The 15,011-nt window shown below is 41.3% G+C and overlaps 1 protein-coding gene across 1 annotated transcript; it reads left to right on the top strand.

Annotated features, from left to right (window-relative positions):
- Positions 1 to 2,621: 2,621 nt before the first annotated feature.
- LOC308287761 (rac GTPase-activating protein 1-like) lies at positions 2,622 to 14,161 on the top strand (the record flags this gene model as incomplete). Its single annotated transcript, XM_080729014.1, has 17 exons — positions 2,622 to 2,744; positions 3,339 to 3,452; positions 4,783 to 4,985; positions 5,804 to 5,949; positions 6,369 to 6,438; positions 6,767 to 6,820; positions 7,006 to 7,083; positions 7,205 to 7,322; positions 7,494 to 7,645; positions 8,679 to 8,843; positions 9,159 to 9,254; positions 9,425 to 9,623; positions 10,037 to 10,142; positions 10,388 to 10,520; positions 10,721 to 10,832; positions 11,229 to 11,337; positions 14,071 to 14,161. Exons 2-17 carry the CDS (start codon positions 3,359 to 3,361, stop codon positions 14,159 to 14,161), a joined length of 1,926 nt encoding a protein of 641 aa, XP_080585140.1. The 5' UTR covers positions 2,622 to 2,744; positions 3,339 to 3,358.
- Positions 14,162 to 15,011: the final 850 nt, after the last annotated feature.

Below are 15,011 nucleotides of genomic sequence, written 5' to 3'. Positions count from 1 at the left end.
GAGCATAATGCAAATATTCAATGTGACTGTCGTAACACTTCACCCATTTTCAACATTCTCTTAATGTGTTGGTCTTTACTAATGGTCATTGTAAGATAGCACAATTTACGTAGACAAACTCTGTCTCATTGTTGGGCTATGGACAGTTCAGAAAGTTTCCAAGCTGTGAGAAACTACAGTCTTTCTCTTCCTGGAAAGCTGTTCTTGCATTAATACCAAAGGTTTGATATCTTGTTTGAAATGACCAAACAGGCCTTCTGATGATGTCACTGGTAGGCAAGTTTCTGAACTGTCCACAGAGGCAACTGTCCAACTGAGACAGAGCAAGTAGACAGAAATGGTGGCATCTTATACAGTAATGAGCACTAGTGAGGACAGGGTGAAAATGGGTGACGTGGTCCTTTAATAGTGTGGAAAAATAGATTTGTCAGGTGGACATGTTCCAATTATTTGGCCTCATTAATAATGAATTAAAAGCTAATTGTATGGGGCCATCAGAAACATTTAGGTAAAAACAATTATCTTCTGAGAGGAACTGCTCCATTTCGCAACAATAATGATTTCCCGGATTACTTTTGGCAGCACATTCTTACTCTTGACGCCAAATTGTACTTAGAGAGAGAGAGAGAGAGAGAGAGACACACACACACACACACACACACACACACACACACACACACACACACACACACACACACACACACACACACACACACACACACACACAGATAGAGAGAGAGATGAGTTGTCAGTCCAAGAGAAAGTATGAAATGGTTGGTGTAAAAAGAAGTTCCAGGTAGTTAAATAATGTGCTTATATAGAGTTGAATAATTGATAAAGACAGAGAGCCTGTATTGACTGGCAACTCCTATTATCTCAAATCAACTCTAATGGACTTGCAGCACTGAGAGGCATTGTAAAAACAAAACACACTACTAACATTGGCACGCACACACACACACACACGCACGCATACTAACATTGGCACGCACACACACACACACACGCACGCACGCACGCACGCACGCACGCACGCACGCACGCACGCACACACACACACACGCACACACACCCTCTCTCTCTCTCTCTCACACACACGATCAAGACCAACCTGCCACCCAACCTTATGGCAGGGCGATTACGACAGCATGAGGGCCAACATCCACAGAAAAAGTATGGGAACTCCTTTTTTGGGGGTCAGTTGTGTTAATATGAAGTCCATCTTCCCCTTCCACGCGTGACAGGAGGTGGAGGAGATGTAGGCCTCCCTTCTCTGATGCACTAGAAATGACAGGCCTTCAAAGAATAAGGACGTTTTCAATGACAGGTTAGCTGGCAGTGACATTCTCGACCTGCTCAACTGTGCATAAGCATGAGCACACACACACACACGCACGCACGCACGCACGCACGCACGCACGCACACACACACACACACACACACACACACACACACACACACACACACACACATACAGACACACTCACAGTTGAGCAGGAGAAGGAGGGGGTCAGACCAGCTCCCTTGAATATTTGTAATGCTCCAACTATTTGTCTAATAAGATTAGGACTCTATGATATTGGTTGTCAAATATGTTTATATGTTACATAAATGGTAAGTTATTTAATTGAAATACACTAATTGTATCTTTGAATGTCTGTGTTCTGATCATTAAGCCTTACTACACAGTTGCTGCACTGCACCTAGATATGTCAACTGGAAATGATTAATGATGCTACAGGACAGGCGCTCTAAAGAGGACACACACAGTTTGCTACACGTGATAAGGTTTTCATGCACACATAATGTTACTATAGCGGCTATAGCCATCATTCTGACACCCCTGCTACAGCCTATCTAATCTTGATATAGTGACAGCAAACTATGCCTACTGTATATTTGACACACAGATAGCACACACGCACGCACGCACGCACGCACGCACGCACGCACGCACGCACGCACGCACGCACGCACGCACGCACGCACACACACACACACACACACACACACACACACACACACACACACACTTCAATAGTTGCTCTGTTGATTATTTTGATTTGGATTCTAATCCACAGTTAACATTTTTATATATAAAAAAACTAAACTATAAGATACAATAAAATGGTTATGTTATATATATATATATATATATATATATATATATATTGGCAGAATCTGTTTTGTGCACCTTTGACAGCTGTTTCACTGTGCAATGCATATGAGAATAACATCAATTTCTAATCAATTGAGCAATTATTGAAGCTATCTCCCCAATAATCCGAAGGGTACGTTTAGGTCTGATAAAGTGATAAATTGTGTACCGTGCATGTTAGGATCATGTATACTTTACATTATTTCAACCCAAAACACCAAAGTGTCCATATTATGCTTTAATGACTTCCACACAGTCAAGTCAAATTTACAGAAAGACTAACTATTGGATATTGTGCCGTTACAACACCGCCCCCCGCCGGAGGGGGCGACAGAGTGCACTCTAGTCTCTTCCAGGAAACGGAAGCAGAAAGGAGCGCTGTTTTTGAAACTTCAACGCACAGCAGAAGAGAGTCGAGTCGAGACTAGACTAGTCACTAGAGTTAGTAGTCTTTAGTTTCGACACACTCACAGTCGCACACAGGTGTGGCTTTCATGGACAAACTGTCGTGTAACTCTGTTCAGTGATCTAATAATCTTAGTTCTTCTTAACCTCTGGAACCCGGAACATTACAAACGAGAACTGGTGAGTACGTTTCTTTCTGTTTTCTACTTTATAACCGACATTACGTGATGGGACGTTAACTGCTCAGCTATTCCAACTGAAGCGGTGGGAAAGGTACTAAGAACACATGTAGGCTACACATGTGTTGTACTTAAACAATTCTGCAATGTAGAAATACTCCGTTACAAGTAAAAGTCCGACATTTAAAATGTACTTGAGTAAAAGTACAAAAGTATTGCTATCAAAATGTTCTTGAATTACCAAAGGTAGAAAGTACTCATTATGCAGAATGTCCTGTTTAAGTGTTTTGTAAAGTAAGAAGAGAGAGTTGCCACAAAGTAACCAGTAACTAAACTAACGTTTTCAAGTACTTGTAGTGGAGTAAAGGTACAATATGTAGTGGAGTAGAAGTAAAAGTATTGGACATTGGAAATACTCAAGTAAAGTACAAATATATTACTTAAGTACAGTACTTGAGTAAATGTACTTAGTTACTTACTTTACACCACTGGTTTATATAGTAACTTTATTATGTCTCAATGCAACATCAGCCAGCTCAACTTCACCCATTTCTCTGTGCTAAATGCTAATGCTGCTATCTATTCTATGGTTTAGCTGATCTCTAGTATACAAACATGATGATGGAGTCGTCTGGTGGTGTGAACCTGCACAACCAGTTTCAGAAGCTGCTGCAGCATGTGGAAGTCCTGAACGAAGGCATCGAACCACGTAAGTAAACCACTGGTCTGGTATCAGTGGTATGGCTCTGGAATGTGACACCTCAATGTGTGCTTCACTGCTTGGATGTTGATCGGTGGAGGATAAAATAACTCAAATGTTCTACTAAAGTAAAAGTATGAATACTACCCAATGTCGAGAATACTCTTATTATGAATAGTTCTTGTTTACTTGTAACATACTGTTACAAGTAAATGTCTGGAATTCAAAATTCACTTGAGTAAAAAGGTATCTTAAAAGTACCAAAAGTAGTATGCAGAATGCAGTATAAATTGTAGTATGAACATCTTTTGAAAATAGCAGATCTGATCTACAAGCTCACAATGCACATTGCTTAATACAGTTTAGAAATACATTCTTACTGTTTGTTACTCAGTCACATACAGTAGCTATATTGAATAAAAAACATGGTATGGAATGGATGATGGTGGTGGCTACTTTTTGTTTCACCGATTGGGTCTGAAAGTTGAATGAATGTCGCTGCTTATGGAAATCATAATATACTGTAGGTTAAATCCTAGTGATAAAAAAATAAAGCATCCAGGATACTGGTTAGATTAACTGTGCAGTCTTTGAATATAAACATGACCACATCTGTAGTCTAGCGTATTCTGTGTGCATGTATATTGTGGAAAGTGTAGGTGGGGTGCAGCCCAAGACAGATGTGACTGGGAGAGTCATTGTGGTGGGGGTTAGAAGTGGCTTTTCAAGTAATTCAAATAATTGAGAACATTACCATTTGAATAATAAAGGAGTATCACTATTGTTCTTCTATTTAGTTTGCATTTGACTGGGTATTGGGTAAAGGTTTCCTTAAATGTCCCTTTCTGAAGGACAGTTGTATTATTTTCATTGGCACTAAATAATAGACTTTAGCCGACACATTATAATTATTTTAACAGATCACTAGGGCTGTCACGAATCTCACAAATATGACATTTTAGTTGACAATTAACTGTCGCTCAAATAATTGATGTCGTTGAACATGAAGGGGAAAAAAACGTTACTGTTTGGCTTTCAAGTCTGTTTTGTAACGATAATCAAAATCTAATGTTTTCAAATAGAGAAAAGTAAAATTTGCCTCTGAGATGTAGTGGAGTAAAGTAAGTACTCCAGTATGTGTAAAATACCTCAAAATTGTACGCGAGTAAATGTACTTAGTTACACCACTGGTTTTGATCTTATTAACTCTGATTCAGGTTCTAAAGGGGTTGATTTGACAAACACATTATAAATCAAAAACATATATTCCTGTAAGAAGGTTCTGGCTAAGGCAAATCACGTAAGTAAACAAGCTGTTCTCCTGTGTCCATCAATCCAGAGTTCATCCAGCTAGCGATGAACTTCGAGGAGTGCCGTAAGAAGTGGTTGCAGGCCGATGTGGAGCTGGGCTCCTGTAAGGAGGTCCTGTCTAAGGCAGAAACAGAGAGGGGGTCCCTGGAGGTCAAGTTGAAGCACGCCCGGAACCAGGTTGACGTGGAAATACGACGGCGGCAGAAGGCCGAGGCAGAATATGAAAAGCTGGTTAGTATATTCATTATTATTACCCGGCTTGTTTGGAAGCTTGATTCTGATTGGTCGAGCGCTGAAATCAGCGGTGAATTATAGGCGTATAATGACTGCTCCGCTCTATAATTCACCGCTGCCTAATCAACGGCTCAGAGCAGCTGCTGCATTCAGGCTGCACTGCGTGGATTTAGTGCCGTATCCAACATCTTCCATGTAAACACACACAGCGTCATTTACAACTAAACGTTGCTCTGGAGAATGTTTTTAAAAACATTTGAGGCGATAAATAGACGACGCAGTAACAGAAAATGGATTCTATTTGATCTGCACTTCCTTGTTTTCCAAGGCGACCGTGTTACGCTGGGGAGGACGCACTTTCAGCCATCTGTAAACAAGGAAATACTTGTTTTTTTAGTTTTGAGTCAAATTATACATTTTATTTATTAGCCGGGTAATAAGTCACTTCAGGCTGATAATTCCCCTCGGCTCCGCCTCTGGGAATTATCAGCCCGTCGTGTCCATATACGCCATAATGACGCGCACTGCGCGCAGCAAGACCTTATCGCATACTTAAACTTCCGTGTCATATTAAAATCTAAATGGTTTTCTGTCGATTTTCACAATGCCCTTAAGACTGTCGGGTTGAATTGCTGGAGGATTTTCGATCATTAATAACTGTCCTGATCAATAACTTATGCATATGTTCATACCTTATTTTGATGAAGATAGGCCACTGCTTTATAAGCCAATGCATTACTTACTTATGTCCATTAACACTAATAATAATAATCACACTAATAATGTTTCTGTTTGCTTGTTTACGGTGGCTCCAGGAGCGTCAGCTGCAGCTCATCAAGGACCTGTTGATCTCAGAGAGCAGCAGCAGCAGTGTTCACCTGAGCGAGGAGCAGCGCTCTGCCCTGGCCTTCCTCAGCGCTCACTCCCAGGTCGCCAAGGCTAACCTCAACAACAGCCGCAGGTGAGTGAGTCCTATTAAGGATGGGACGATATGAAATATCATGCCACGATTAATGTGACCAAAAAAAGTTTGATTTACTATATTATCGCGATAATCAAAATATCCCCAACATCCATTATCCTGGGAAGAAAAATTTGCCAAAAATGGCAGATCTACAAGCTCAACCCGTTGTGAGCTTGTTGTAGATCGGCTATTTATTAAGAGATTTTGTATTCTCAGGTCCGTTTTACAAATTATAAAAGGGTTTAAGTGGTACCAGATATGCAGCTCGGCAAAAAAAGTTGAATTGATCCCAGACTAGTGCATGACGGAGGATAATTTCATGATAAATTTTAATCTCCACGATTGTGAGTGTTTTTTTATTACGATAATAACGATTATCATCCCATCCCTACTCCTGATTGTGTGCTTTCTCACAGGTTAACCTGTATTAATGAATCAGCCTCCATGCTGTCAGACATCAGCTATGACCAAACAGATGACTCTGTGGTATGTTTAACCCTTTTTATATACGTATCCTATAGTTGTGTTATTTATTGTATAATAATGGCAGTAATCCACTGATTCAACCCCATGACCCCTATACTAGTTTCCCTATTCTGGACATGGTCATAATAGGCGAAAATAGCTGATCTGCAAGCTGACAACCCATTTGGTGCTAACTAGTGCTTAGCTTGTAGATGGGCTATTTTTGGTGAAGAGATTTGGTAATTATTACTACCATAAACGATTTGAATTTTAGAACTTATGTACAAGATTCATTATATTCTTCCATCAAATTAAAATTACTTGTATGTTTATCAACATCTCTCTCCAGGACTGGGATGCCTCTGTGATGAAGAATGTGAGATTACGCAAACGTCAGAAAAGAGTGAGTGTCTCATTTCAGTACGATTTTTCTACAAAGCCTATTGAGGTGTCATTTGCCTTAATATATGCAGCCTGTAGGTTTGATGGTCAAACAAACATTGACAATGGCTTGCTAGACACTTTTTTTTAAGGATATCAAGTTCAGTTAATGTTAAAGAGTATTTTGTCCTTTTTTCCCATCCTCAGCGTTCCTCCAGAAAACTCTGCGATGCTCCTCCACAGGCAGTGAAGAAACCCCGTTCCACAGGCCGTGCGGCAGAGAGGGTAATACTGACCTCTGGCACTAGCATGCTCAGATTTGTGATGTTTTTTGTTTAGTTTTTTTGTTCATCATTTGAAGAGGAACCGTGTTTGTTGACGATGAAATGCGTGTCTCATTATTCAGATCAATGAGTCTTTGGGAACCAAAACCACCATCACTGTCGTGGCCAATGGTGGGCCTGCTGAGACGATGGTCTCCACCATTGAGACGGTGCCTTACTACTTACGCACTAGAAGGACTGGTGAGATTGAACCTTCTAATCTAATCCATCTTCATTTGAGCCTTGATCAGTGATCATGATCTCACTGAAACCTAGGTTGTAAGCAGAAATATTCTGTTTTTAAACCAGTCTTGACCACAAGTGAAGTTTGGTGATTTTGAGGTGTGACACATCATCATGATTTCTCTCCAGGCCCAGGTCCAGCATGGGCCGATACCACCACTACAGATCAGTCTGATACGGCCAGTGAGGCTCCCAGTACGCCAAGCACTAATGTCCCACATCCGCCCAGAACTCCCAGAGCCAATGGCGGAGGAAAGAAACACCAGTTGATCCCTAAAACGGTACATATTTCACTGACCTGTTATGACTCATGAGATGGGTGTCAAGTCCAGCATTACCATAGAAGACCCAACCCCACCTCCTTTGGTCTTATTTTGTTCAAATCAAATCCCTTGACGCATTTCACAGGCAAGCTCCAGCTCATGTCCATATGGTCTGTGGCCAACATCAAACTGATTCATATTTTCTGATTTCGAAATTGATCTGATTTGTATTTAACCATAAACAATACATTTAATTGAATAATCAGTTTAGTGATGTATTATTATTAGTTCATGTAGACATTTGCTATTCACATCACCAAAATGCAAATGCATATCCTTTAACACATCGGGTGCCCACGTGGTGTCTACAAGCCAATCTCTTTGATGTCGCTGGAGGCCCACGACGCGTTTGACGCGTTGTACAGTAAACTATACTGTACTGTAGCTACTGCACTTGGCTGCCGCGGTGATGAAACAAACTCCATTTCCCAACATGCAGCGCGCAATTACGTCACCCGGACGCGCTGTGTGTCTCGTTGACTTCCTGTCTAACGGCTGCACAAAAACGTGGTTTTCTCCTAATCTAGCTTTTAAATCACTTTCATTTCAAAACGGCAGCCTCTTCTACCTGCCATAACACAAACAATGTGGCTTAGAAATGATAAAAAACGGTCCTGACTGAAAGAAAAGATTTTCGCGAAATAAACAGGACATACTCCGATTACATTTACTCGGATTACTTTTCTCGCCAGTACTCTCGCCGGTAGGTAGAATGACGCGTTGCCATGGGCACCAGCAACACACACACGTCATACATCCGGGCACTCGATGTGTTAAATTAAATTAATAATATTTTTCATTTACATTATGACTATCTTACTGTAATTTTGTGGTCTAAATTAATCAAATATTCAAAAAGTAATTGGCAGATTAATTGTGTATACCGTATTAAGTGTTAGTGTGAGTGTTAGTTGCAGCTTGTGAACTGAAATGTCTGCTCGCCTCATCTGGGTGCTATCTAAACTGTCGTGCACTCATCTCTTGCATCAAGGTTATCAAGTCTGAGTTCTGTGTACCATGTGGAAGGAGAACCAAGTTTGGCAAGATGTACCTGCGGTGCCAGGACTGCAGGATGGTGACCCACCCAGAGTGCAGAGACCGCTGCCCCTTGCCCTGTAACCCTAGTGCTTTTGGCACCCCCATGAGGACCACAGAGGTACTGCGTTGCATTTTGAGGCACATGGCATGCATTCATTTCCTCCATGTTTCAATGTTTCTTCACTATACCAGTGGTTCTCAAAGTGGATTTCAGGGACTCTCTATGTTCCTTTATGGGGGTCTACATTGACCCTTACAAGTCTGTAACTTTGACAGTGTACAAATGGAACCAAATGGACCCTAACAGGCCCATTTGGTTCCATTTGTACACTGTCAAACTTAAGGGGAGACCTTCAAATGTATACGTTTGAGAACCTCTGCACTATACTCACACCAAAGCCTTTTCATCCATGTATCCTGTGTGCAGGCTGCGGCGACGCTGGCTGACTTTGCTCCGCCCACTGCTCCCATGATCCCCATCCTGGTGATCCAGTGCATCAGGGAGATTGAGCGTAGGGGAATGCGTGAGGTGAGGATGGCTCCAGGCCTTCATTATCCTTGTACAGCCCTCATTTTCCCTGTCTGTATTGTAGGAGATATGCTCTATTTTTAGTCATTTTAATTTAATGCACCTGTATCAACTGTGAATGGGTCAAACAAATGACTACTTCTTTTCTTGGATCGTTTCCTTTTCCACAGGTGGGCCTGTACCGCCTTTCTGGCACTGACCGCCTGGTCAAAGAGCTGAAGGAGAAGTTCATGAGAGGGAAGACTCTGCCTTCCCTAAACAAAATAGACGACATTAACGTCATCACGGGCGTCCTCAAAGACTTCCTCAGGAACCTCCCGGAGCCCCTGCTCACCTGCCGCCTCAACAAAGCCTTCATGGAGGCAGCAGGTTAGTTCCTGAGATGCTACCAGAACTGAAAATTACATGATTATTCCTCTTCTGAAAGTGACAGTGACTGTCTTTGTGTGATTATTGCTCTTTCTAATACAGCGTTGTTGTGTAAAGATCATTAAAGTATCTTAAATGGTGTGTTATAATTTAAAACAAGCCTTAAAAGGTCTTAAATACAGTTACATTTAGAATGTCTGCTATACACAGTTAAATTGAGAGTTTAACTTTAATTCACTGACTGGAGGCCTTCAAAAATATATGGTTTTTGAAATATCTTCAATTTAACCTTCTGAAACGCACAGTCACACAGTTGAAGCTTAGTGTCTCCTTGGGTAGTCATAAAGGACATCTTGCTACAGCAGAGGTCAGAGAATCCCAGCTGTCAATCATTAGTCTTGTTTTGCCCCCAGAAATCCAGGATGAGGGCAACAGCCTGGCCATGTTCTACCAGACTGTCAGTGAGCTGCCTTACCCCAACCGTGACACCCTGGCCTGCTTGATGATTCATCTACAGAAGTAAGTCCTTTTTAAACCCATTTCATTTAGGCGTGTTAGAAGTCGCCCTAATGTATCAAACATGGCTAAATAATAATACACATAGCCAGGATAAGTTGTGTCCAGTTGCTTGCTTTACATTTGTGAGAGGAGTGAGTGGCTTATTGGAAGCAATGATTCATGGAATCATTGTTTTCTATTGTCATTATTATTGCCCCCCCTTTGACTTTTCATAATATTAACTTGATGACCCCACTCCTTCCCAGGGTGTCCCAGTTTACGGAAAACAAGATGGACGTGAACAACCTTGCCAGGGTGTTTGGCCCCACGCTGGTAGGCCATGCTGTCCCTGACCCAGACCCAATGACCATCTTACATGACACCAGCAGACAGCCACGGGTAAGTACAGTGGAGATGACTGAAATGATGCTCTGTGGATGTGAACAGTGTTTTCCCATTTACAACATGTGAGCACTGATCCAGCCCGTTCCTGCTTTGCTTCAAGATATTCAAATAAACGTTAATAATTTGCCACATGACTTGACCTATTAGGCAAAACTCCCTCAGAAAAGCATCTGACCAATAGCTCCTGTTCCCAGGTGATCGAGCGCTTGCTGAGTATCCCAGCCGAGTACTGGAGTCAGTTTGCCCATCCAGATAACATGAACATGAACAACGGTGAAGACATGCACACACCTGATCCCCACCAAGGTAAATAATCCTAATGGAGTATATTGACCAATGAGAGTTCTGCTATTTTATGTGGGAGGGAAGAGATGGACATGGGCATAAACTACATTTGTTGTACAACGAATGGTACTGCCACAGTCCTGCCCTTTTCTTACACACCTCGTATGTGCATAACATAAAAACATATTCTTGACATATCTCTAGAATAATTGTGAGAAACAAGACCTAGATGTGTCCCTACTCATCAATGGGACTGTTTGTAATTATAAACTTTTGTTCAAAGTGCTTTATAACACAAGAAAACAACATTCAATTCAATCAAAAATGGAAAAATATGGGGCGGGTGATAAAACGTGGATAACGAAGAAGAAAGAGACTCATTTTAAGATGTACTGTATTCATGGTCATTCTTTGCAGTGAGCATATTGGGACCAGTGACCACTCCAGAGCACCATGCGATGACTAAGACCCCGTCTTCCAGCTCGCTCTCCCAGCGCATGAAGCAGACCCTCTCCAGCACCACCCTGTAAGTGCACACTCATACATACTGTACTCTGATTATTAGGGATAGCATAACTCTTTTACAGTTAAAGAAAATGAGTTACCGGTAAACACTAGCGGTTAATGGTGACCGTTAATAAGTCGTTTTAAAATGCGCCAGAACGGCTTGGAGCGATCAAGGACAGTCCTCCGCACCAATTCCGCACCTGTTGGGGCCGCTAACCACGTCAGTAGGCTACATTCCCATCGCTGACACACACACACACACACACACTCTCGCTGAGTCAGAGCAGACTTTGTGCTCTGATTCTGAACACCCATCCACTCACCCAAAGATGAAATAGCTTTACTCCTACACATGAAGCAAATATGGATTTCATCGCAAACCCCCAAAGAATCCATAATGCAATTTCTGGGTTGCAACTCTCCGCCATACGTTGACAGAGATGAGCTTGCCTTGTTCGTCAGGAAACACACAGCGATTGGATTTTCCAAAACAGATCCCATCACCTGTCAAATTGAACCCTGTTTTAAAGAGAAAAAACACAACTTGCGAGTGTTGATGCGTGACCGCATCAACACGTTTTTAAAGGGTAAAATTGTGCATTCTTGAACACATTTCCTTAACGGTTACGTAACCGATAAGGCATTTCGGTTATCGGTTAAAAAAAATGTCTCCATCTGGCGATCCCTACTGATTAAACGCTATACTGTGTACTGCAATCATCAGTTTTATTTGCTATTATATAGTGTGTAGTGTGTTGATAATATGATTTAGGGGCATGCCAGGGATGGGGCGATATGAAAATTTCATGTCACGATTATTGTGACCCAAAAAATGTATGTGCGATATTATCGAGATAATCAAAATATAAAAATATAACATTATCCTGGGTGGAACATTTGCCAAAAAAGCGGATCTACAAGCTTGTAGATCGGCTATTCTTTGGCAAAGCGATTTGGTAGAGAGTGAAAAAAAGACTGTATCAAGTACTGTGATTGCTGGACTATAAGCCGTGCCTGAACATAAGCCACGCCAGCTAAATTTAGAACGAAAAACAAATGTGTACATACATATACAGACCTGCCAACCCATACGCATTTTGCGTAGTAAGCACGCATTTTTAGTCTCTGTACGCAGGTACGCAAACTCCTCTAACGGCTACGCATTATCGGGTGATGGTATTCACAACACATTCTGCATTGTGTTCGTTGTGTTGTGGGCCAAAGTGAGGCAAACATTTTTGCTCCATGCCGTGTAGTTCCTCCCAGGCACCACATGAATGGTGTGTGAATGGGGCGCATGGCGCTGGGGAGCACTAGAACGGAAGCGATGCTCGTTTTATCGACAGAAGAAGAATGATTGGCGGACTGTTTGTTTTGGTAATAGAGTTATAGAAGAAGGTTTTGGTTTAGTTCAGCATGCACGCATCTCACAGCAACGCAGACGAGTTATCGATCGGATACATAACGGCGATATTAATCAGATTAATGTATAAAGAAGATGATACGGAGAAGGGCCGTGGTGTTGCGCGAGTCGATGCACAGCGACTGTTCGCCCTGTAGTGCTGCCAACGAGTCTAACAGGTAATAAACTTTTAAAACCCTCCTCTGAGGTGAATTCACATGTCATAGCAGCCACGATGGTGAGAATTGGTGAAATCTTGTACTATGCCTAACCTAACCCTATCTGGCGACGCTGGTGAAACGAAACAACGAGCTGCTCCGGTCCGCCTGGAGTTATACTTCGTCATACGACGGTTTTGCAGCGAGCAACCAGTCGGAAAATGTCAAAACGTGTGACCCATCGAGTATGAATGAATGAATGAATTAGGCCTATGTGTATTGTCAAAAACATTAACAGTGAACACATTTATCACCTGTGAATATATGAATGACATTAATGGTCTATCAGTATCAACAATGAGTAGCCTACAGCCTATATGAATGAATATACAGACTAGGCTGTATGTGATCTATACACAATGTAGGCCTATATATCAATTAATGGATGGAATAGAAACCTACATGAGTTGAATACTTTCAACTTAATGCAAATCATGCACAGAAAGGTGGTTTTATTTAGGCTGCTCAATGAACAATGTTTAACAAAGACACAGGTAAATATTTAAAGGTAAATAGCCTACCTGACAATGTAAAGCTATTTTGCTATTTGAATAACATGATTATGTTGATGTATGTTCATTCATTAAGTCACTGGTGAGACTGTTTTGCTAGTCTATTGTTAACTAACTCTGAGCAAGTGCAGTTAGTATATTTTATTAAAGATTTGTCAACAATATTGCCAAAGCAACATTACTGTATTGCCTGGTAATACTAGGCTACTTTTTCTCCTGACCAAATGGCATTTTTATTTAAAAGGTTGTTCTAACATCTTGCCTCCTCCTATTAGTGTAAGTCAAGACATGCAATGTGCTACATTTCTGGTGTGAAATTTTGTTAACATAACTGTAAAGGTCCCACCCAAAAAGGTGCATGGAACCCCCCAAAATATACGCTGTTTTGTGCGGGAAAACAACAAAAATTGCAACGCGGGCGCTGCGGGCGCCGCGCGGGCACTTCGTGCCCGCGCATGAGTACTCAAAAAAATTTGCCAGGGTTGGCAGGTCTGCATATACAGGCTGCACTTGACTATAAGCCGCAGGTGTCTCTTGCGCTTTCTGCTATTTTTCTGTAAAAACTGCCTAAAACGGAAAATATTGTGAATTGGACTGATTTTCTCTCTTAACCCTTGTAGATTCGGTAGCAGGAGTAAAGTATCGACTTCCTCAAGTAGACAAGGCTCTACCCGACAGAATGGCTTCTTTGCCTCTCCACAACTGAAGTGAAGGTGAACGGGAGAAGAGTATTGTACCACTGGGTTATCTACAGCAATAACTGTATAATGCACATATAATCATATGGGAAAACTACTGTGCAATTTAAATTGTATTTCTTAACACTAACTTTCTTGCTCTGAAAAAAGACATTTATACATAATATATATATTAGCGTTGATTAACATACTGTGCGTGCAAACACTGCGTTCGGCTGTGCTTTAATAATGAAACAACTCCTGAACCATATACTCCAAGTGCCATTGTCTGCTATACCTTTTATGAGCTATGCAGTCATTCAATGTGTTGATGCATCATCTAACCTGTGGTTCTAACTGCAGAGGCAGGTGCTCTAGCACATTTGAAGCATACCTTTGCGTTTAACTGTTTTTATGATTTCTGTAAAACTGCTACAAATTGTTTTTATGTTATAGATTAGTTTGTCTATATTTGTGTCGCATGAAACTTTTTTTTTTAAAAACAATGTAATGTAAAGTGGCCTTGACTTTGTATTACTGAGGGATTGTATTACACTTTGCACTGTATCTGTGGAGCCAGCCATATATAGGTATTGCCTGAAGATGCACACTAGTCTATATACCACAAGAGGTTGCCATTGCGTCATTTTTGATATTGCTAGCATGTAAATATGATTTCTTCACTGTAAAGAGCTAGTCATTTCCAAACACTCCTTTTTGTATGATGATCAACAATCATAATAAAAAGGATTACCACTTTTCACTGCCCTCATTGAATTTGACGAGTAGGAAGGCGACAGATTATTTAAATCAATAGTATGTAGAAGTGGGGGATATGGTGTAGGGAACACACCCAAAACCAAACTAAACAGACACTAGAAGAG

Source organism: Nannobrachium achirus (genome assembly GCF_963921795.1).
Source record: "Nannobrachium achirus genome assembly, chromosome: 6".
Lineage (NCBI taxonomy): Eukaryota > Metazoa > Chordata > Actinopteri > Myctophiformes > Myctophidae > Nannobrachium > Nannobrachium achirus.
Note: the sequence above shows the minus strand (reverse complement) of the source record. Positions and strands in the feature narration are given on the sequence as shown.